Source organism: Podarcis muralis, chromosome 6 (genome assembly GCF_964188315.1).
Source record: "Podarcis muralis chromosome 6, rPodMur119.hap1.1, whole genome shotgun sequence".
Taxonomy (NCBI): domain Eukaryota; kingdom Metazoa; phylum Chordata; class Lepidosauria; order Squamata; family Lacertidae; genus Podarcis; species Podarcis muralis.
The window spans coordinates 90,913,587-90,934,859 of record NC_135660.1 but is presented as its reverse complement, the minus strand read 5'-3'; the positions used below and the strand labels follow the sequence as shown (position 1 = coordinate 90,934,859).

At 42.1% G+C, this 21,273-nt stretch overlaps 1 protein-coding gene across 4 annotated transcripts in view; it reads right to left on the bottom strand.

Annotated features, from left to right (window-relative positions):
- Positions 1–9,375: 9,375 nt before the first annotated feature.
- Positions 9,376–21,273, bottom strand: part of LETM1 (leucine zipper and EF-hand containing transmembrane protein 1) — a 30,726-nt gene continuing 18,828 nt past the window's right edge. For 3 of the 4 annotated variants that reach the window (XM_077930716.1, XM_028728856.2, XM_028728855.2), the window contains 4 exons: positions 20,359–20,493; positions 19,116–19,306; positions 16,744–16,900; positions 9,376–16,174 (listed from right to left, as the gene is read on the bottom strand). In XM_077930716.1, coding sequence (XP_077786842.1) covers positions 16,025–16,174; positions 16,744–16,900; positions 19,116–19,306; positions 20,359–20,493 — 633 coding nt within the window. In that variant the 3' untranslated portion in view covers positions 9,376–16,024. The remainder of the gene's footprint in view (positions 16,175–16,743; positions 16,901–19,115; positions 19,307–20,358; positions 20,494–21,273) is intronic. The other variant, XM_028728857.2, reaches the window with a different exon arrangement.

Genomic DNA, 21,273 nt, shown 5'->3' with positions numbered 1-21,273 from the left:
CGGACACGACTAAACGACTAAACAACAACAACTTGAGAACATGTTGAATCTAAGAGTACCACCGTCAGAGAAGCAAGGACAATGGGAAGTGGGTGCTTCCAGTGAGATCTTGTGAGATCTTCCAAGAGTTCCATGAGATCTCATGAAATCTCACCAGAAGCCACCACCGTGTGACCCTAGTAAGCAAGGCCTAGTTGGGCATGGGGACACAGCACCTTCTCATTTTGTCCCCACCCACAAGCTGTGCACACGCTCCTGTCCAGAACACACGTGTAACAGAGGAACCACCCACAAACAGTATCTCAGTCTTATCTAGATCAACTTTCAGTTTGTTGGCTCTCATCCTGTCCATTACTGAGATGTGCCACAAATTTGCTGGCATAAGCAACTTGTGGGCAGTGCAAGATGGAGCTAGACTGGCCCTACTAAACATCTTCCAAGACAACAATGCCCATTTACCTCACAAAGAACTCATAACCCACCTACTTTCAGCAGCCAGAAACACCATAACCAGACACTGGAGAGACCTGTCAGGAGTAAGCATGGACCAATGGTACCAAATAGTATGGGAAACAGCCCTACTAGAAAAATTAACCAATAAACTGAAACTGACACGGGGCCAAACAGAAGAAGACGCCTTTACCCCCGTGTGGCTCCCCTTTATCCACATACACAGCCCAACAAGACAATGACAATAATCCACCAACAGCACACAAATCAATATGGCTAACCTGATCCAAAACACCCACCCCACTCACACGAGAAAACAAAGATCACCACAGTCAATCACAAACAAACAACCACACCCTAGGTCAACCCCAACCTCTCTCACCACCAAAGGAACACAAGTGAACAGCACAAGCAACGCTGACACCAAACCCTACATACATTAAGCAAAATAGAAACATCACCACCCGACTCCCCCCCCCCATCTTCCCCCCCTCCACCCCTCCACCCCCCAATGTCTCAACAAATTAAACTGATTTGTAAAAATGTCACATGGAAAAAATACGAGAGACATTACACATACTTCTGTAAAACAAGAAAATCTTCAATAAAAAAAAAAAAATTGAAATTGAAGACGGAACTGGACTCATTTAGACCACCCTGCCAAAAGAACCTCTGAAAAGGGCTTGCAAATACCCAAATAAAGAGAATGGCTTGGGTACACAGGCAATTTGCCAAACATACCCTTGAAAACCCACAAGTTGTTCACTGCTAACTCATTCAGGCCATCTTTATTAGACAGGAAATACTTTGAAAGGTATGCTAAAGACTCCATTGCAGTCAATGATATTTTACTTGCATCAGGATTCTCTGTGATAAATACTGCCTTAAAAGGACCCTCCTGCTGTGGAAACCTTTGTTTTGTTTTGTTTTAATTAGGACATGTATGAACATAACACATGCAGGGTGTGTGCACGTCAGCAACTTTCTGAAATTCTGATGAAAAGCAACGCCAACATTAAAATGTTAAAGGCCTGTTGTTTCTTGCCACCCATGCACTGCAGAAATATCAGAGTCCGCACCCAGTTATTTTGAGGGATCAAATATTTGGGGAGGCAGAACCAGAACACATGAAAAAAAGATCCCGCCCTTTGAACCTTTGCCTAATGACAGGATCAAACCGCCCGGGGGTTCAGAATAGTTAAAAATAGGGCCTGCCGCACATGTACACATAAGACCTGAAGAGTTAGATTGCAACAAGCAGAAACCTGCGTTCCTCCAAGTTTGATAGCTGGTTCTTAAAAAACCATCAGCAAACATTGACTTCAGGTTTACATTCTGATGTTTGACCTGGGGCACATTCACCCAAGAGCAGGGTGAGTAATGCTTAACAAAAATTTTCTCTCTTTTAGCCACCACACAACACAAACGCGTATGTAGAAACTTCACATGGTCGCATACTCTGAGGTGTGATGGGAATTTTATGGTCTTAGATCTATGGTAATGTTCATAAGTGTACCAACCAAGCACATATATAGATCAGCACAGGAAGGCCAACCTGGAACCATTTTGATTCCTAAACTGAACAAATGTTTTCTCTGAATGGTCAAAGTGGAAAAGCCTCCCCATTGTCTTTTCCTTCACAAATCCTGTCTTAAGGGTATGTCTGTGTTTGAATAGGGTGTGAGTCTGTGACATGGCCCAGGAACTAAGTATTTATCATTACAAAAGACTGGCAATCCAATCAAGTAACCTGCCAGACAGGAGATAAACAACAACAGGAGAAAAGGTAAAGGTAAAGGTAAAGGTACCCCTGCCCGTACGGGCCAGTCTTGACAGACTCTAGGGTTGTGCGCCCATCTCACTCTATAGGCCGGGGGCCAGCGCTGTCCGCAGACACTTCTGGGTCACGTGGCCAGTGTGACATCGCTGCATCTGGCGAGCCAGCGCAGCACACGGAACGCCGTTTACCTTCCCGCTAGTAAGCGGTCCCTATTTATCTACTTGCACCCGGGGGTGCTTTCGAACTGCTAGGTTGGCAGGCGCTGGGACCGAGCAACGGGAGCGCACCCCGCCGCGGGGATTCGAACCGCCGACCTTTCGATCGGCAAGTCCTAGGCACTGAGGCTTTAACCCACAGCGCCACCCGCATCCCCAAAAGGAGAAAAACAATATTCATATTTCTGTTTCAGACCGCCTTTTCTGTGATGTAGGTGTGATGTATCTGAGGGGTGGTCTTAGGTTACACCCCTTCTGTGATGTATGCATGATGTTTCTGGGTGTGGTCTTGATCTACAGGGTGGCAATTTCAAAAGTCTTTATAAGGCCTTGCATGCCATTTTTCTGGGTCCCTCCTCTCTCCTGCAGGTGAGGGGAGCACCCTGTTGCAACAGATCAATAAAGGCCAAGCCTACAGGCTGCTGTTTTGCTCCAAGTTATCCTGGTTGGTGTCTTTGTTTTTGTCCAAGTGAGCCCTCGGATTTTTCCGTTAACAGAGGTTTAACAGGTCCTGTCCCGTTTTCATTTCAGCATTCACTTGCGCCTCGTGTTTAAAGCAAGGTGGAGAAGCACTTTTTTCGGTTGTTTAGCTTGGGGAAGAAGCAGTTGCAGGTATAAGAAAAAGAGGGTCTGTGCTGTTTGCAGAACATCTCACTGAAGATCCCCATTCAAACATTTATCCCGCAAGTAGCCGGGCCTCTTTCCTAGGGGAGAACTTTGTTTATCCAGTTCTTGACAGAATAACTGTTTCAGATAAATATTAGATTCACAATTGATTTGGCACCAAAGTTTCAAAGCAATTTGCAAAATAAAACACGGTATCAGATATAAATACTAGTAGACTGGGTACTCAAACCAAGCATGGTCCTTAAGCTTGTATACTTCTTCTTTTGACATAAATTGTCAAAATAGGTTGTAGTTCACTCTGAGTTGCCTTTGGCAAGAAAAATTGACTGATGAAAGCAATAAATAATAATGATGATGGCGACAAAACTGTTCAGAGAGCTGGAGCAAACTGATGGGATGGGAAATAATTTAATATAATATAATATAATATAATAATATAATATAATATAATATAATATAATATAATATAATATAATATAATATAATATAATATAATAATAGCATAGCATAGCTTATACTGGCTGACCTGATCAACATCCCATACCCTTTTAAAATGCGGCTCTTTTGGGGGGAGGGTATTATTGGGTATTGCTTTTATTTTTATTATATATACTGTGATCTTTTTATGTGTACCGCCCTGAGACCTCCAGGTATAGGGCAGTATATACATTCATTCAATCAATCAATCACTCAGTCAGTCAATAATGATAATAATATTGTTTGTGAAGTGAGCAAAAAGCTCATTACATAATTAAAAGGAATAAGGCAAAGCAATTACCACTTTGAAGATTTATGTTTTGACCGTAATATGACAAAGAACCATGTTCAGGAATGACAAAATGCTATTGCGCTTTTTCAATGGTCTGCCCTCAGGGCGTGTCTTCAGAAAGCTACTTTTTCTTGGCCCATGAATGAGCTATCAAGGAATCAGCAGTGACGGACCAAGATGCTTAAAAACATTATTCGGAGCATCAGTGGGGCAGTCCAGCTTCTGTTGAATATTTAGTTCTGTCAATTCAAGTGCTTCTTGAGGGACCTGTTTATACCTGAAGGTGGGATAAGGCAGATTCATCGGGCTGTAGAGATTATTAAAGGAGAAATCAGGCAACAGAAGAAATACCTTCCAGGTTTTTACCCCCAGCATACTTACATGATGTTGGCATTATTAAAAGCCATCTAGAACCTCAAGTACATTAAAATTTAAACCAATCTTCCACTGTGGATTGAATCCAAATAGAAAAAAAGGTGGAGCTGGTGATTAAAAAAGCCTGCCGTAATATCCACAGCACACTACGTCTCCAAGGATTCGCCATTCAATTGCCCCCCCTCCCCGGTTTTCTGCCCCCTTTCCCCCCTCGAAATATCAGTTGGCACTCCATGTCCACTGGGCTTGTTCAAATTTCATCAGGCTGTTCTGGAGTTTATTCCCCATTGGGTCCCATTCCCCCCAAAAATATTTTTGTACTTCTGCACACCTCATGGCCCTCAAGTCTCCCTCTTGTGAATGGACTATTTCGGCCATATCAATATCTATATCAGGAGTCAGCAGACTTTTTCAGCAGGGGGCCGGTCCACTGTCCCTCAGACCTTGTGGGGGGCCAGACTATAATTTGAAAAAACAAAAGAAAAAACAAATTCCTATGCCCCACAAATAACCCAGAGATGCATTTTAAACAAAAGGACACATTCTACTCATGTAAGAACCATAGCTGTCAACCGTTCCCTATTTGGCGGGAAAGTCCCTTATCCCAGCGCCGTTTCCCGCTGCTGTCCCTTATTGATGATGTCCCTTAAATTTCCCGGGTTTCAAAGGAAGCAGCTCCTCTCCCTCCCTCCCTGCCGGCCAGGGAGGAGGGAGGCTCCAACTGTGTTGCTTGGCTGCGTTGCTCACCCAATAAGGAGTCTAAGAACGACTGGAGGGTGGAGCTTGTATACCTTGTGCTGATCAAATCGGCCGCGTTGCCTGGGGACTCGCCTTTGCTCAGCGCTTCCCAGCGGAGAGGTGATGGTGGTTTTCCTTGCTGCATCCCCTTTGCCGGGTTGCTGCGCTGTGGGAACCACCGCTTGAGGCTTTGTTTGGCTGCTGGCTGGGCTTTTTGCCTTTGGCTCAGAGGGTCTCAGAAGCTGAACCTTCCTGTGTCTGGAAAATCCTTTATTTTGGCTGCTCATCCCTTATTTTTGAGGCAGCTGGTCCCTTATTTTCAAATCTGTAAGTTGACAGCTAAGAACACGCTGATTCCTGGACCGTCCGCGGGCCGGATTTAGAAGGCAGTTGGACCGGATCCAGCCCCCGGGCCTTAGTTTGCCTACCCACGATCAATATCAAGAAAAGAGATATTGCTATTTGTACAGACAGGTGGGGCTCCACAATATGACGTATCTCTAGTGTGCATGTCTTACCTGAGCCCGAGAGGGTTGGAAAAACCTAAGTTTATATTAAAGACAGGAGCACCTGCTCTAATTTGGATTTTATTTCATACGCGATTTCCTTCCCTTTCTTTTTTAATGTTGGAACATTTAAAAGTGCAAACAGTCTGGATGGATGAGCGACTGGATTATAATGATGCAATTGCAACCAAGCCCAGCCTGCAAGGGAGCCCACACTCGGGGCTTTCATTTATGGCTTGTTTGTTTTTAAAATATTCTAGCCCTCCTGGAAGGAAAGTTATAAAACAAAATGGGTAGGCAATTTCTGAGATGAGTCAGCTTTGAATCAGACGTGCTCATTTTAATCTATAAATAGCTTTGATTGAAGCAGCAAGCACCACTGAGTGGAAGGCTGCATCACTAAATTTGACAAACATATTAAGTAGAATCGCCTTTAAAAAAAAGAAAAACGGCAGAGAACATTGGCCGTATGGTCTGTGGATCTTAAAACAATATAAAAATAAAGCTGCAACCTGGATGCCTGAAAATCTTGTAGCAAAATCCAGCAACACGCAATTCACTCAAGCGTGGGGGCAGGGGGCAATTGGAAGAGTTGCTTTGGGGCTGCTGAAATTGATTGATGATTATTAGATTGGGTAATTGAAGTTTATTTTGCATTCTGGATTGCAACCTACTCCGAGTTCATCTGACACAAAAACAGCCTACATTCTAATTAAGAAATATGGTTATGTTTGGTATGCATTTTTACGAAAGGGGGAGGGGGAAGATAATTTAAACAGAAAATTCAAGATTGTTATTTTCAGGCTCTTGAAGCTGGTACAACTCATTGTGGCTTTTAAAGAGACGTTGTAGCTCTGACACTCAAATGAGATTTACATCTACCATTCAGTGGTATAAAAGTGGATGTGCCCAGGAATTGAAATGGTTAGTTGCTGAGACTCCGTCTGTTCCTGGAAAACCCAGAGACCAGCACAGCAAAGTATTTAACCAACAGAGGCCCAGTCCTTCAGGAGTCTCAAGTTGGCAAGAGGTTTATTTCCATTTTTAAAATTTAAGCTACCCCAGAGCAGGATGACACAATAAGGAAAGCAAGTTTCATCAAGGGTGTCTTGCCGGCGTCCCACAATTTCTTAACAGCTGTTTTTTTCTGACAAACGTTGGTTCCTGTGAAAAAAATGGTGTCAAAGAACAAGGGCGCCACTGCTCTGAAGGTTGCCTGTATCAGCGTTTGAGCAGTAAATCTCTTGGCAAGCAGCTCAACAGAGTGGTAAATGTTGCTTCCATTACATTTGTTTTGTGTGTCAGACACTATAAATACAACTTCTGTTCATTCGATTCCTAAAGCACTGCAGTGCCATCTAGTGAAAGTAAGAAATCTGTCCAGATGTATCAGCTTCAAGCAAAAGTTAAGCTGTGCAGAAGAACTAGACAACAGAATGTCAGTGCTAAAAAAACATATAAGGAAGTGGGGGCAATCAAAAGAAAATTAAAATGTTTTGGTACCCGCAGCAGAGCGCTAGGGTAGGGCACAGTTTGGAGTCTTGGACTGATCCATAAATCAATTTTTATACAGGAAGTTCTTGCCACATGGTAGGTTTGATTCCCCCTTTACAGGAGGTGGTGCTATGGTCTAAACCACTGAGCCCAGGGTTTGCTGATCGGAAGGTCGGTGGTTCAAATCCCCACGACGAGGTGAGCTCCTGTTGCTCAGTCCCAGCTCCTGCCAACCTAGCAGTTCGAAAGCACGTCAAAGTGCAAGTAGATAAATAGGTACCACTCCGGTGGGAAGGTAAACGGTGTTTCCGTGCACTGCTCCGGTTTCACCAGAAGCGGCTTAGTCATGCTGGTCACATGACCCGGAAAAACTGCCTGCGGACAAACGCCGGCTCCCTCGGCCAGTAAAGCGAGATGAGTGAGAGGCACAAATACAAGATGGGTGACACCTGGCTTGAGAGTAGTACATGTGAAAAGGATCTAGGAGTCTTGGTTGACCACAAACTTGACATGAGCCAACAGTGTGACGCTGCAGCTAAAAAAGCCAATGCAATTCTGGGCTGCATCAATAGGAGTATAGTATCTAGATCAAGGGAAGTAATAGTGCCACTGTATTCTGCTCTGGTCAGACCTCACCTGGAGTACTGTGTCCAGTTTTGGGCACCACAGTTCAAGAGGGACACTGACAAACTGGAACGTGTCCAGAGGAGGGCAACCAAAATGGTCAAAGGTCTGGAATCGATGCCTTATGAGGAACGAAAAAAATTCCTTGCAGTAGCACCTTAAAGACCAACTAAGTATGAGGAACGGCTAAGGGAGCTGGGCATGTTTAGCCTGGAGAAGAGGAGGTTAAGGGGTGATATGATAGCCATGTTCAAATATATAAAAGGATGTCATATAGAGGAGGGAGAAAGGTTGTTTTCTGCTGCTCCAGAGAAGCGGACATGGAGCAATGGATCCAAACTACAAGAAAGAAGATTCCACCTAAACATTAGGAAGAACTTCCTGACAGTAAGAGCTGTTCGACAGTGGAATTTGCTGCCAAGGAGTGTGGTGGAGTCTCCTTCTTTGGAGGTCTTTAAGCAGAGGCTTGACAACCATATGTCAGGAGTGCTCTGATGGTGTTTCCTGCTTGGCAGGGTTGGACTCGATGGCCCTTGTGGTCTATTCCAACTCTATGATTCTATGAGTGCCGCAACCCGAGTCATTCGCGACTGGACTTAACTGCCAAGGGTCCTTTACCTTACAGATTTAGGAGTATTAAACCTGAGACTGCCACTAGTGACTTTTTCTAGAGCAGGGGGACAGTACCTTTAGCCTGGGGGCCAAATATGGCCCTTAAAGGCCAGAGAGAGACCTTGCCCCCTCTTCCAATGCCTTTGGCTGGCTGAAATGCATCTACATGGAGAGATGGAAACACGTGGAGGTGTATAAACCGCTCTCCTTTTGCGTGATTGGAATGTAGCCTAGTGCATCGAGGTCAGAGTGATGTTCAGGGCTCCAGCTATTCCTGGCCTTTTACACCCCTGACATCGTAGCCCGCGCCCCCCTCCTTCAGTCGCTCTGTCACAAGAGACCAGGGCCCTGCGGGACTTGACATCTTTCCGCAGGGCCTGCAAAACAGAGCTGTTCCGCCTGGCCTTTGGTTTGGACTCAGTGTGACCCTTATGTTTCCCTCCCCTTATGGTTTTGATCTATGGGGTACTTTTAAAATGAGGCTGCATTTTAAACTGTATTTTTTTTTGGGGGGGGGGGAATCCTATTATGTTTTTATTGTAATTTTACTGGTGTTAGCCACCCTGAGCCCGGCTCTGGCGGGGTATAAATCAAATTTATTATTATTATTATTATTATTAGTCAGTCATTCCAAGTTTAGAGCCTATATGCAAACATATGAAGTTACATTCGTACCTCGGAAATCAAATGGAATCCGTTCCGGGAGTCCATTTGACTTCCAAAATGTTCGGAAATCAAGGCGTGGCTTCCAATTGGCTACTGAAAGCTCCTGCAGCCAATTGGAAGCCGCAGAAGTTGCGTCAGATGTTTGGGTTCCAAAGAACGTTCGCAAACCAGAACACTCACTTCCGGGTTTGAGGTGTTTGGGAGCCAAAACATTCAACTCGCAAGGCGTTTGGCATCCAAGGTACAACTGTATTCCCCACTCTCAACATGTGCAATACTTTACACTTGGTTACAAAGAACCATACAGTGGTACCTCAGTTTAAGAACAATTTGGTTTACAAACTCCGCAAAACCGGAAATGGTGTCTTGGTTTGAGAACTTTACCTCAGTCTAAGAATCCCTAAAGCATTCCATGTCATCAGCAAAATTGCCCAACCTTAACTCCAGATCATTTAGGGAAAACGGCATGAAAAATAATTAACATTAATTTTTTTTAAAAAGCAAAATGCGTACATCAAAAACTTTAACCAGTTTTATTTTGCTGCACATTAAGAAGCAAGCAATGTATTCTGTTTGCAGTGATCGACAAGTATTGACAGATTTGTTCTTTTGTTAATAAATAATCCAACATTTAAAGGTGGAATAAGTATACTTTTATTTCATAATGTCTGGGCTTTGTGTAATAATTTAACCGTAAAAAGGTAGAAAAGTTCTTTTATACACATCAAAGCACAAAAACATCACTAGCATTGCACATTTAGATTTAATTACACATGTATCTTGCATCATGGTGGCACAAGTCTCTTTCCCAGAGACAGTATATCTGCATTCTAGAAAAAACAACAGGGCAATTCTCATGATTAATGTGAAATCCTTATATGCTAGTGTGGTACCTAGAAATGGGAAGGCCTGGAAAAAAAACTGGGAAAAGGGGCTTTTTTTCAAAGCCGTTGGAAAACCTGGGCTTTCCCCCCAATTTTTCCAGGTTTTTTCCAGGCCTTCCCAGCTCTAGTGGTGCCTGCCTGCTAGCCTGTTTTGCCACGCTACTTTGCTTTCCAGAATACTCTTTTAACAGGATATGAGCATCTACTATTTAGAGCAAACTATGCTTTTCCAAGCATCTACTTATGGATTTGCATGCATCAGAATAAAGTCTTTTGGGGATTTTTGCAAGTTGTGTGTGTCTGCGTCAGTATCACACACAATGGAGTGCAGTATACTTCCCAAAGCAAGGCCAGTATTTCCTTTTTAACCACACAAGGACCTCTATGTACACGTCGCAGCAGCTGAAACTTGCATCCCTTGTCAATAGCTATGGTTTTAAGAAAATATATATTATGCAATCCCAAGACAAACACCAAGATATAACGGAAGTAATAAGAGCTGGAACCTTACGACCCCAAACTGGATCATCCATCAAACGGTCCCTCAGAGATGATGTACAAGCCAGCATCTACATAGGCATTGCCTAAGCCATCCTGATATGAAATGCAAGACTGACGGTTTGCGCTGCGGCCCTTGTTCTCAGTTTAACAGCAAACAATTTAGAAAAACTAGGAGAAATCAGCTCCTCAAGACCCTTGAAGCCAAATTTTGTGTGTGCGCGTTCACTGAATCAAGTGGCAAGATGGTTCTCTCCTCTTACTCCCAACCCTGGAATTTCAAAAGCACAAGCGGAAAGAGACACATCGGCTGTTTCTGTGGCATCTGTTCCTTCGTTCAGTCCCATCTCATGTCATCTTCAAACCAGGTCCCAGGGAACTCTAGGACTTCTCTGGAACTTGTCATGGATCCCTCAATATAAAGATCAATGTTGGTGGAGAAGCGTCTCCAAAAGGCTTCCTCACTGCTATTGGCCTTTTCATTTGAGGTGCGTCTTAGGCAGATGGTACATGCAAGACTACAGCAGAAGCCAACAGGAAGAGAGAGAGAGGAGAGAAACTGTACAAACCCAAGGACAGACCAAGGCAGTTCTTGACTGCCAAATCAGTTTGGGAAAGTGTTCCCTAAAGGCAGAAATGTTGATCACCATTCTATAGTGTGAAGGATGACTACAGCTGATCACTGGTATTTGGTTTGGGTCAGTTCAGTGTCTACAGTTAGATATCTGTACCAGACTACAAGTTCTCAAATGTGTACACTTCCCATCAAATCTTAAATGGGAGAGGCATGTGCAAAATTAAGTGCACGTATCTTTATAATATTTGAAAATGCAAGTCCGATCCTTTCCCGGTTGCTGCTTTCAAGCACGTCAGAGGAACAAGCACACGTTCGTGTGACTTGACGTAAGAGCTCTACCAAGCTAGGTAAATGTAAAATAGGAATCGGCTCATAGAACTACCTTCCATGAAGAAAGGGTATTATAGTATTCCCTCAAATATGACTTATTTTAGCAAACAACTCTGGTTTTAAGAAGATAATTTATGGCAGTCTGATGTGCGAAGTGCATTTTTCAGGATGGGACAGTGCCCAGTAGATCTGGGGTAGCCAACATGAAGACCAAAACAAATGGAGGGCACTACATTGGCTAGCCCTGGTGTAGGCAACAATAACCTAGAAGAATCAATGGTCTGACCTGGTATAAGGTAGCTTTATGAACTTGTATTATATACAATTATAATGAAGCAGCATAAACTGCCTTCTAATAAGCATTCCCAGGGCAGAGCTTACATTTTTTTTTAATGGCACGAACTACGTGACACCCAAGGAAAGAAGCAACATTCAGATGTAATCTACTCTCCCTCTCTATCTCTCTCTCTCTCTCTCTCTCTCCCACCCAACACCACTTTGAATAAACTTTTTATTCCTTAAAGGGCAAATTGTGGACAAAATATTTACCTCCTCTTGATTAAAATGCTAGGTACCAGACAAATTGGTTTTGGGGGCTTAATCTTGTCCAAACATTGCCAGTTGACAACCTCTGGTCTTGTCTCATCTAAAGGAGGACCATACACTCATGAGACAGCTTAGGCATTTCATACCACAATGTGTACTACAGGGGGGAAACGGACTCCTGGCTATTCAAGAAAACTAAGCTACTCCATCTAATCACTAAATTAATTTAAGTGGGAGAGGGGAAGAAGATAATTATTTGCCAACTCCTAACATGATGATCAATCAAGACCATCAGAGGGAACGAATTTCATCAGTTTTGTGAACCTGAGACTCGTCTCTCCCCTCAAACAATTGGCGCAATACAAACAACCGGGACCAATCACTACGTATGACTGTATCCAAGAGCAGCACACGGCAAATTCATTTCTGTAGAAAAATATATTTGGAACCTAAAAATGTTCACATGATTATTCCAGATATGGGATTGTACCCGACATTAGTCACGCTCAGAGAAACCCATAGGACTGACTTAAGTAATTCATTTCAGTGGGTCTATTCTGAGTAAAACAGAGTTGGACGCAACCCATAGATGCTGTGCAATGAACAGCAATCTCATACAGAAACCTGAAAGTTCCCACTTATCAGCCCTGAATTAGAATCCTGGGTTACAATTTTCCACGAGAAAGGGGTTTGCATTTATTTATTTTTTATAAATAGCTTGTGCCTTTTACCTTTCAGACCTCATAAGAAACAAACACTACTATATCAAATCACAGGTACAAAAACACCTTGCGCTACAAATGCCCTTTCTGGTATCCTAAGTCTAAATATAGTAGAACAACTGGCAAAGAACACCCCAGGAATATCTCAAAGTACTGGCTATGGTTTCCCCTCTGTTGTTCAAAAGTACAACTCTAAGTAAAACCTGCAACTCTTAGGAATTCTCAGAAATTTAGCACAGCAGTCCACCACTAGTACACAATGCTTTAAAGCCAGATCATTTTCCTCCAGTCCCGTTTAAAGAGAGGAAATTACTGGGCATTACGGATGGCACAGAACCTTAAAAGTGGGGGACCTGGAAGTAAATTTCCCAGTGGGGAAACACTCACGCCTTTCCTAAGATGAGTCTGAACACCCTCTGAGCTTCAGGTGGACCTCGCAATGCACAGCCTTAGCTGCAATCCCTTCCAGATGCAGCTACTCCCTTCCCCAAGAGGGAGGGTTGTGACTCAGTCCAAGACTCCCAATAGATGTTTGGCACTGTGGTGCCAGCACCTTGAGGGCAACGATTTAGGTGTGATACAGGTCCTCCCTCCCATAAATGCTTGTATCCAGGCTGTTCTTGCAGCCACATCCACAGTCTAACTGATGCCTCAAGTGGATCCTACCAACTGTATTTTGTTTCCATTGTTGCCTGGTTTTGGGTAAAAGTGGGAAGGGCCTTCAAGTGGTTGGTATCACAAGGAGCAAAACAGCGTCTTCACTCAGAACAGAACTGAGTGCAAACAAATTAAGTTTGCATTCGAGCCCAATCAAGCCCAAATTAGCTAGTCTGATGGAAGCTCATTCAAAATCAAGACCAGGGGAGCCAAACTGTCACTATTGGGTATTGTTGTTGTCTTTTACTAACAAGATATGGAAGTCCACCGTGGACACCTTCCCAATCTGAAGTTACTGATAATATGCATGCAGACAACAAATTTTGTGTGGCTGCTTTAACATCTCACTCACATTCTAAATTATAAATCTACAGCCTGACATTCGATTCCAACATCTTCTGCAATAATGCAGAGATACAAATATACAAGTGCCCTATTAACAAATTTTGCTGGCACAACAAATTCATGGGTCATAAAGTGCAATTGTTTTAATAAATATTCAGCCATCTACTATGCTACCCACTGCATGATTCATCTTTTAATCCAAATTGCACATGTATACCACACACCTTTGATCCCTTTTGCCAATCTGCCCCAAGAACATTGCCGCTAAAAGCAATTCAGTAAACATCATGGTCCGTCATGCAGAACGTGAGAATTTTAACTTTCTACAGAAGTGTATCATTTCAAATCCAAATTCCACCACATGCTTTTTCCCCCGCGCTGTGCTTGACATTCACAAAAAAAACGAGATTTTTACGGCAGCAAAGTATTACTTCAGCAGTCCTGGCAGAAAACTACCTGCAATTTAAATTTAAAGGAATTGTAACAGAGAAGTTGCCAAAAGTGAAAGCAAGCACTTGCAGAATATCTTTGGTACCTGTATAAAGTCAACTCTAATCAATGGGAATTGAAAGGACACAGATAGAAACAGGACGTTGGCAATAAATTTGGACTTAGGTGGGCTGTCAGATGATGAACCGAAATTATTGAATATCCTGACATCTAAACAGAAAAAAATCCCCGAACTGAACACTTTTTTCATGCAACTTATTTCTCAAGTTCTGGAACCACAGGGTGATAGCCAATGTTGTTCATTCACTGGTGGAAGAAAATTAGTTGGCTAGACAGGGAAGCCAAGTAGTTCAATTCTACCTCCCTCCCTCCTTCCCTGAAAATTCCCTCCAGAGAAATGGGTCAGATTTGCAGGAGTTGCCTCCCCACCTTTCTATGGATAACCTTCTTCCATCAGCAGACAGTCAAAAATAGATACCACCCATAAATACCACAACTACAATTTATGAAAGGTGACAAGTATTTTTTTTCCCTTGGACTACTGGTTACAAAAAAGAATGTTTAATCCAATACAACAAGGAATCCGCATCTTATCAGTCCTTTGAGTTGCATCCAGGTTCCTTTCCTCTCCAGAAAGGCATCCTTTAGATGCAGCCCTTTGCACTACATCTCAAAAAGCCAGCTACTCAAACTAAATGTCATTGATTTCAGAATGAATTGCTTCCTGGGAAATTGGCTTCACAGCATCCTTAGCCTCATTGGAAAACAAAGAAAAGCCAACGTGAATATTTTAAAGCTTGAGTTACCAAAACAGTGTTCATATCCAGCTCAAATAACTGCTACTACTAAATGATAACAAAAAAGGTCAAATGAAAAGCTGAAGTATGCAGTGAAAAGGTTATTTTTGTACCATGTTCCTAATTAACTGGGTCAGTCATTTCAGATCTGTGCTGATGTTCCACGCACAGAGATGTGACGTTCACAATTTCCAATGAACAAAAATAATCAACAAAAATGGACACTTCCTTTACACATAATAAGACACACAACAGAGCTGCATTTTCAAAACGTTTAAATATTTAAAAGTCTGGTTTCCTCCTCGTTTTAATTCAAAAAAATGGAGTTTGCTGCATCAAGAAGTCTTTTAATTCCTAGGGTTAAAGGCATCTTTAAGGAAGTGAGTGAGGGGTGGCTTGGGTGAGTGCCTTCAGTCAAGGCATAAAAGCTTTCAGGGCCCTCCCCTCTCTCTACCTATGTGTCCCTTACGTAGCCTTCAGATCCACAGGGAAGAGGGTGTGTAGGGAATCTGGATAAATGCAGCTGCTGAGATTGCTGGTTGCCCTGTGGCTTTTAAAAATGACAGAAGTCTGATAGGATTTCCTATTACAAATTGCAACGGGAGGGAGACCAGAGAGAGTGTAGCAGAAGTATGGGAAAAACTAAAGCAGAGCAAGGAACTGAGTGGGATATTGCTGCAATCCCCCTTATATTTAATTTTCTGCATGTACATTATTTAGTGTTGAGAAGCTGGCAAAGTGTGGGGTGGTGTTTGTTTATTTTTTAAAGCATCTGAGCATGTTAAAAATTTCTAAAGTTCTAAAAGTGTAACTGTCTGGAGGGTGCGCTAGGCCAACACAACGACAGCACTCTCAGAACTAATGTGTTTGCTACATAAGCCCTTTTGAAGCTTCATTAAAAAATAATAAGATATTTTCGGATGGTTTATATACTGCTAATTTTGCTGCACAGAATTTCACCTCTTTGCCAAGTACAGAAGACAAACTGCATGCCAAGTATACGTAATTATTATTTAACAAAAAAATTTAAATTCCTTGCACAATGCAAGGAAATTCCTAATTTGTATCATGATCTGGGGACAATAAAATGTACTGAATCACTACAGAATACCAAAGAGTACACAAAATTCCACAAGGAGGAATACATTATTTAAAGACCAAGACTGCTCTCATCTTCCTGGAATGATAAATTGCCCATGTTTGATCAGGGAAAAGTTTCATTCTGCCTACCCAACTTCTTATTATTTCCTGATTAACCTATAATCAATAATGTTCACCATCTCACAGATAGGAGGTGCTGGACAAGGTAACATAAAATGTTCCACTTCATTCAGCCTTGAAATCAAATTGAAGACTAACTCATTAATTCTTGACTTCTAGAGCTTCCTTCTCAGTCTTTTCTTTAATTTTCTCTTTTTCTTCTAGTTTTTCCTCTTTCTGCAACAGTGACATGATCTCTGCAACTTGGTTAGTAGAAATATCAATATCTTCTTTGTCGATGAGTTCTACCACCTATGCAAATATAAACATATGTTAAATGCATAAGTTACATTGTGTTTTATTCACAATTTTTATGAAACTCTACAATTAAGGAGGAAAATAACCGAAGCATATATGCCAAAAATGATTTGTAATGTCAACCACAACCCAATTTCAAAATAGTGTGTTGAATCCAAAAGGACAGCGTGGTATTTTCCAAAGAAGTAAGATTGTTGTTGACATGAGTCTGTATAAATTACAATACAGTTAATATCAAGGGGGCTGGGTAAGTTTAGCCTGGAGAAAAGAAGACTGAGAATTGTTTTGATACTGCTCTGATTTTATAAACTTGTATATTATTCAACATCAATTAGACTTTTGTTTTTAAGCTCTGGATCTATATCACATCTTTACAATTTAACCAAACCATAGAATGGACCATACTGCCACAACTTAAGCCAAACTGTTTTCATTCTAAGGTCGGTTAATTTAAGGGAGTTTTTTTTTCTTCTTCTAAGTCTTAAATTTGTTAAAACAAATTGTTTAAACAACACAAATAACAAACATTAAACAAAGCAGGTTACATTCTTCAGCAAACTCACCTTGGAAACATCATCTATGTCAATCTTTCCATCTTTATTTTCATCTAGTGCTTGGGCAAGCCTGTTTAGTTTGCTTTCTGGTATCTTCTGAATCTGTTTCATCACATTGATAAGCTCATTGATACTGATGATATTCTCCCTAAATGGGAAACACAACCTGTATACAGCAAGTAGTTACTACAAGGGGTTTTCAAAAAAACAAACAAACTATATGGCACTCGCCATATTCCATACTGAATATATATTTATATATATTCAACTTGATTTATATATATTCAACTTGATTTAAAAACTGAAATAAACCAAGACGTGCTACTACAGAACCTATGAGAACCTATGAGGTAACCTGCTTTTTCAGAAAAAGGCAGTACAGCCTCCCTCTTTTTCTTATAACCCTAACAAGTATTCTGCTTCAGGACTTTAGAAACATATACAGTGGTACCTCGCAAGACGAATGCCTCGCAAGACAAAAAACTCGCTAGACGAAAGGGTTTTTTGTTTTTTGAGCTGCTTCGCAAGACGATTTTCCCTATGGGCTTGCTTCGCAAGACGGAAACATCTTGCAAGTTTGTTTCCTTTTTCTTAAAACCGTTAATACAGTTGCGACTTGACTTCGAGGAGCAACTCATAGAACGCGGTGTGGTAGCCTTTTTTGAGGTTTTGTAAGACTTTGGTGATTTTTGAAGCTTTTCCAAAACTTTCCCGACACCGTGCTTCGCAAGACGGAAAAAATCGCAAGACGACAAAACTCGCGGAACGAATTAATTTCGTTTTGCGAGGCACCACTGTACCCAACAAATCCCCTTTGGAGGAGAAAACAGCTTGCCCACTACCATATTTCAAGAAATGTTAAGGTCTAAGTCCTGCTAAGGACCAATCTTAAGAGAAGTCTTGCTAAACTTCAAGGAAGGCCAGTGATTTCTGAGATGCTTGAGGACCAGTGATAATTTACATTTCATTATTTTCTACTACTTAGAAGCAGCATATTTTTTAATTACTTGTTTGGTGGCATATCATCCCTTACATTTGTCTTGTAGTAATTTTGATTGGGGTTATTAAAATTTAGCTCAAGAAAAGCATCATAAATTACTTTTACTTATTTAGTGGGAGTTATTCGTATATGAATTACAGGGATCCAGGACCAAAACTAACGCTTCCTAATATTTCAACATGAGTTGATTCCAGACGAGGGCATAATATTGTAAGCAGGTGTTGACTTATTGCAGCTAGGTCATTGGCAAAGGTGTGGGGTTTTTTGTTTGTTTGTTTTTTAAAAAAACAAGCATCAGATTTCTCCCAGAAAGGGCAAATCTAGATAAAGCAGGTAGAAAATATGGGCTATTTTGATGACATCATCATGCCATTAAAAAACTCTCTGGGGCAACCGCCCTTTGAATACTGTGGGCAATTCCATGTTGTGGAGCTGCACACTGTTCCAAAGGCAACCAAAATTATTAAGGGGGTAGAGCAGCTCCCCAATGAGGAAAAGTTAAAGCATTTGGGGATTTTTAGTTTAGAGACTAAATTTGGGGATTTTTAGTTTAGGGACGCGTGTGGCGTTGTGGGTTAAACCACAGAGCCTAGGACTTGCCGATCAGAAGGTCGGTGGTTTGAATCCCCGCGACAGGGTGAGCTCCCGTTGCTCGGTCCCAGCTCCTGCCCACCTAGCAGCAGTTCGAAAGCACGTCAAAGTACAAGTAGATAAATAGGTACCGCTCCGGCGGGAAGGTAAACAGTGTTTCCGTGTGCTGCTCTGGTTCGCCAGAAGCAGCTTAGTCATGCTGGCCACATGACCCGGAAGCTGTACGCTGGCTGCCTGGGCCAATAAAGCAAGATGAGCGCCGCAACCCCAGAATCGGTCACAACTGGACCTAATAGTCAGGGGTCCCTTTACCCCTTTACCTTTACTAGTTTAGAGAAAAGGTCAGGAAGAGGCAAAATTACACAAGTGTAGAAAATTGTGCATGGAAGAGTGGATAGAATTTGTTTTTCTCCCTCTCTGGTGATACTGGTGTCCCTCTCACATGACCTGGGCTCATCTAATGGAACTGAATGTGGACAGATTCAACTCAGAAGGCTTTAAAAGATTAGACAAAATCATAGGAGTCAAGGCTTTAAGTGGAATAATCAGATCAATAAATTAAAGTGGAAATAAAATTTGGTATTATATGGTTTTGTATATGTTTTGTAATAAGCATGTACTTGGTCTCATTCACTATTTATGTTATGATTAGAATAAATTATCCATGTAAATATTTTGGAACTGATACGCAAGAGTTCAGATTGAAAAAGTCTGAGAGGCACTTCCTTCTGCAAAGGAATCAACCCATATTCACAAGAACAATCCCCTATTTGTATCACCTGACACTTACCCAATGGGAGGGCTAGCACTACTGTCCAGCTGTCCATCCACCACTTTTTGTTCTGTCTCCAACTCCGTGATAATTTTGTCAATCTGTCCAATCATTCGGTTCACTCTTTTAGTCAATCTCTTGCTTGCTTTAGACTCTTCAACTATTTCTTCTTCTCCCTCCTTAGACAACTCCTTGATCTCTTGCAAATCCTGAGGATCAAAGAAAAAACATGGTTCAAAAATCAGAGGTATCTGCTGCATGTACATCCAAAAGACAACTGCAGAATATCAAGGGTATGGTAAGACAAAAGAGAGTTAGGTATATTTTTTAAATACAGTATTCCTATTCCTGGGGGCTGCTTTTTAAAGTATCTTGTTGAATGGCTACGTAGTTCTCCACTTAAGCATCCCCTCGCTTGTCAATCACACCAGGTGATATGCTTTGGAGCCCCATCTGTTGGGAACTCAACGTGCAGTACAGCCCTGCACTGCTCTTTGAACCTCTAGGTTTCAGGAGCAGCACATAGCTGTCAACCGTCCCTTACTTGGCGGGAAATTCCCTTATCCCAGCGCCGTGTCTCGCTGCTGTCCTTTATTGATGACGTCCCTTAAATTTCCCGGGTTTCAAAGGAAGCAGCTCCTCTCCCTCCCTCCCTGCTGGCCAGGGAGGAGGGAGGCTTGGCTGCGTTGCTCACCCAATAAGGAGTCTAAGAACGACTGGGGGGTGGAGTTTGCATGCTTTGTGCCGATCAAATCAGCCGTGTTGCCTGGGGACTCGCCTTTGCTCAGCGCTTCCCAGCAGAGAGGTGACAGTAGTTTTCCTTGCTGCATCCCCTTTGCCGGGTTGCTGCGCTGTGGGAAACACCGCTTGAGGCTTCTTTTGGCTGCTGATACCTTATTTTTGAGGCTGCTGGTCCCTTATTTTCAAATCTGTAAGTTGACAGCTATGGTCAACATGGAGCAACAAGAAGCAGCTGGCCACCACCATGGGTACCCTTTTCACTATCACAGCAGCTGGTGGATTCAAGGAAGGGGTCTGGTGTGGCCTTAAAGAGATCGATTTGTGACAATCTTCCTATTATGTGGCTTCAAAAAGCTATGGGGGTTCAGACCTCACTTCTGGCTTGTACTCAGGTGCTTGGAAAAGTTATTTGTCTTTCAGCCTCACAAGTCTGCATTCTGTGAGAGGAGTTTACTGAGTGGCCATACTCACCACAGCAGCCCTGTTATGACACGGCCAAGGACACTCTCAAAATTCATACCTCACTATATTCCTGCACATCATCTCTGAGCTCCTCAAGCTCCTCCTTTTCCTTTGTTAGCGATTTCTTTTGTTCCTTCAGTTTACTACAAGCATCACTTAACAAGTCAATCTCTTCTTTGGTTATTTCTTCACCCTAAAAAAAAATTGGGGGAGGGAGAGAAATGAAATAATTGTTATAAAGAGAGAGTCCATTCCAGAAAACGGTTGGAACTACCTTTTTAATAAAATAAAAAAATAAGTGCAATTCCATGGGAAATCCAGAACTTTCTGATCATCAAGATGTGTATAGATAAATGATGATACTAATAGCACAAGATTATAATTACCTGTCCTATATTAGAGCTGTTAAATGATCTTAAAATAACTAGACCCCTAATTAATAGGATTGCTTAATGCAGTATATACAGGCTGAGTGAAAAATCAACCCAGACTCCCAAACTTCTACCCGTCACAAATGCAACAGACACAGTGCAAGCTGTGAGATGTGCAATCATCTTGTCCAACCAAAACAGAGAGAAGTGATGTGCTTAGGTGGCGGGCTCTGTTGAAAAAGCACCACCATGACATAGTTTTTCCATGTCTATCAGACAACACCCACTTTACATGCCAGCATGGTTTATCTCCATGCTGAACAGGATTCAGAAAGGTATGAAATGGGGACAAAAAGGCTATTTTCCCCTTGTATGTCTAGATATTGTTTTATATGTGCGACATAAGTTGCATCCATCACCTGCATGAACCACTTGCCCTTTCAACAGTGTACCTGCTCTCTTATCTGGACTGCAAAAGTTGTTCATGTAACGTATGATGTAGCTGTAAGTTAAGGAAGGTGGAAGCCATCGTTACAAAATCTTCTGGAGATACCTTGCAGGTTTTCTTGGGTAACAGTTTCATATGTAGCTCATGCATAAAG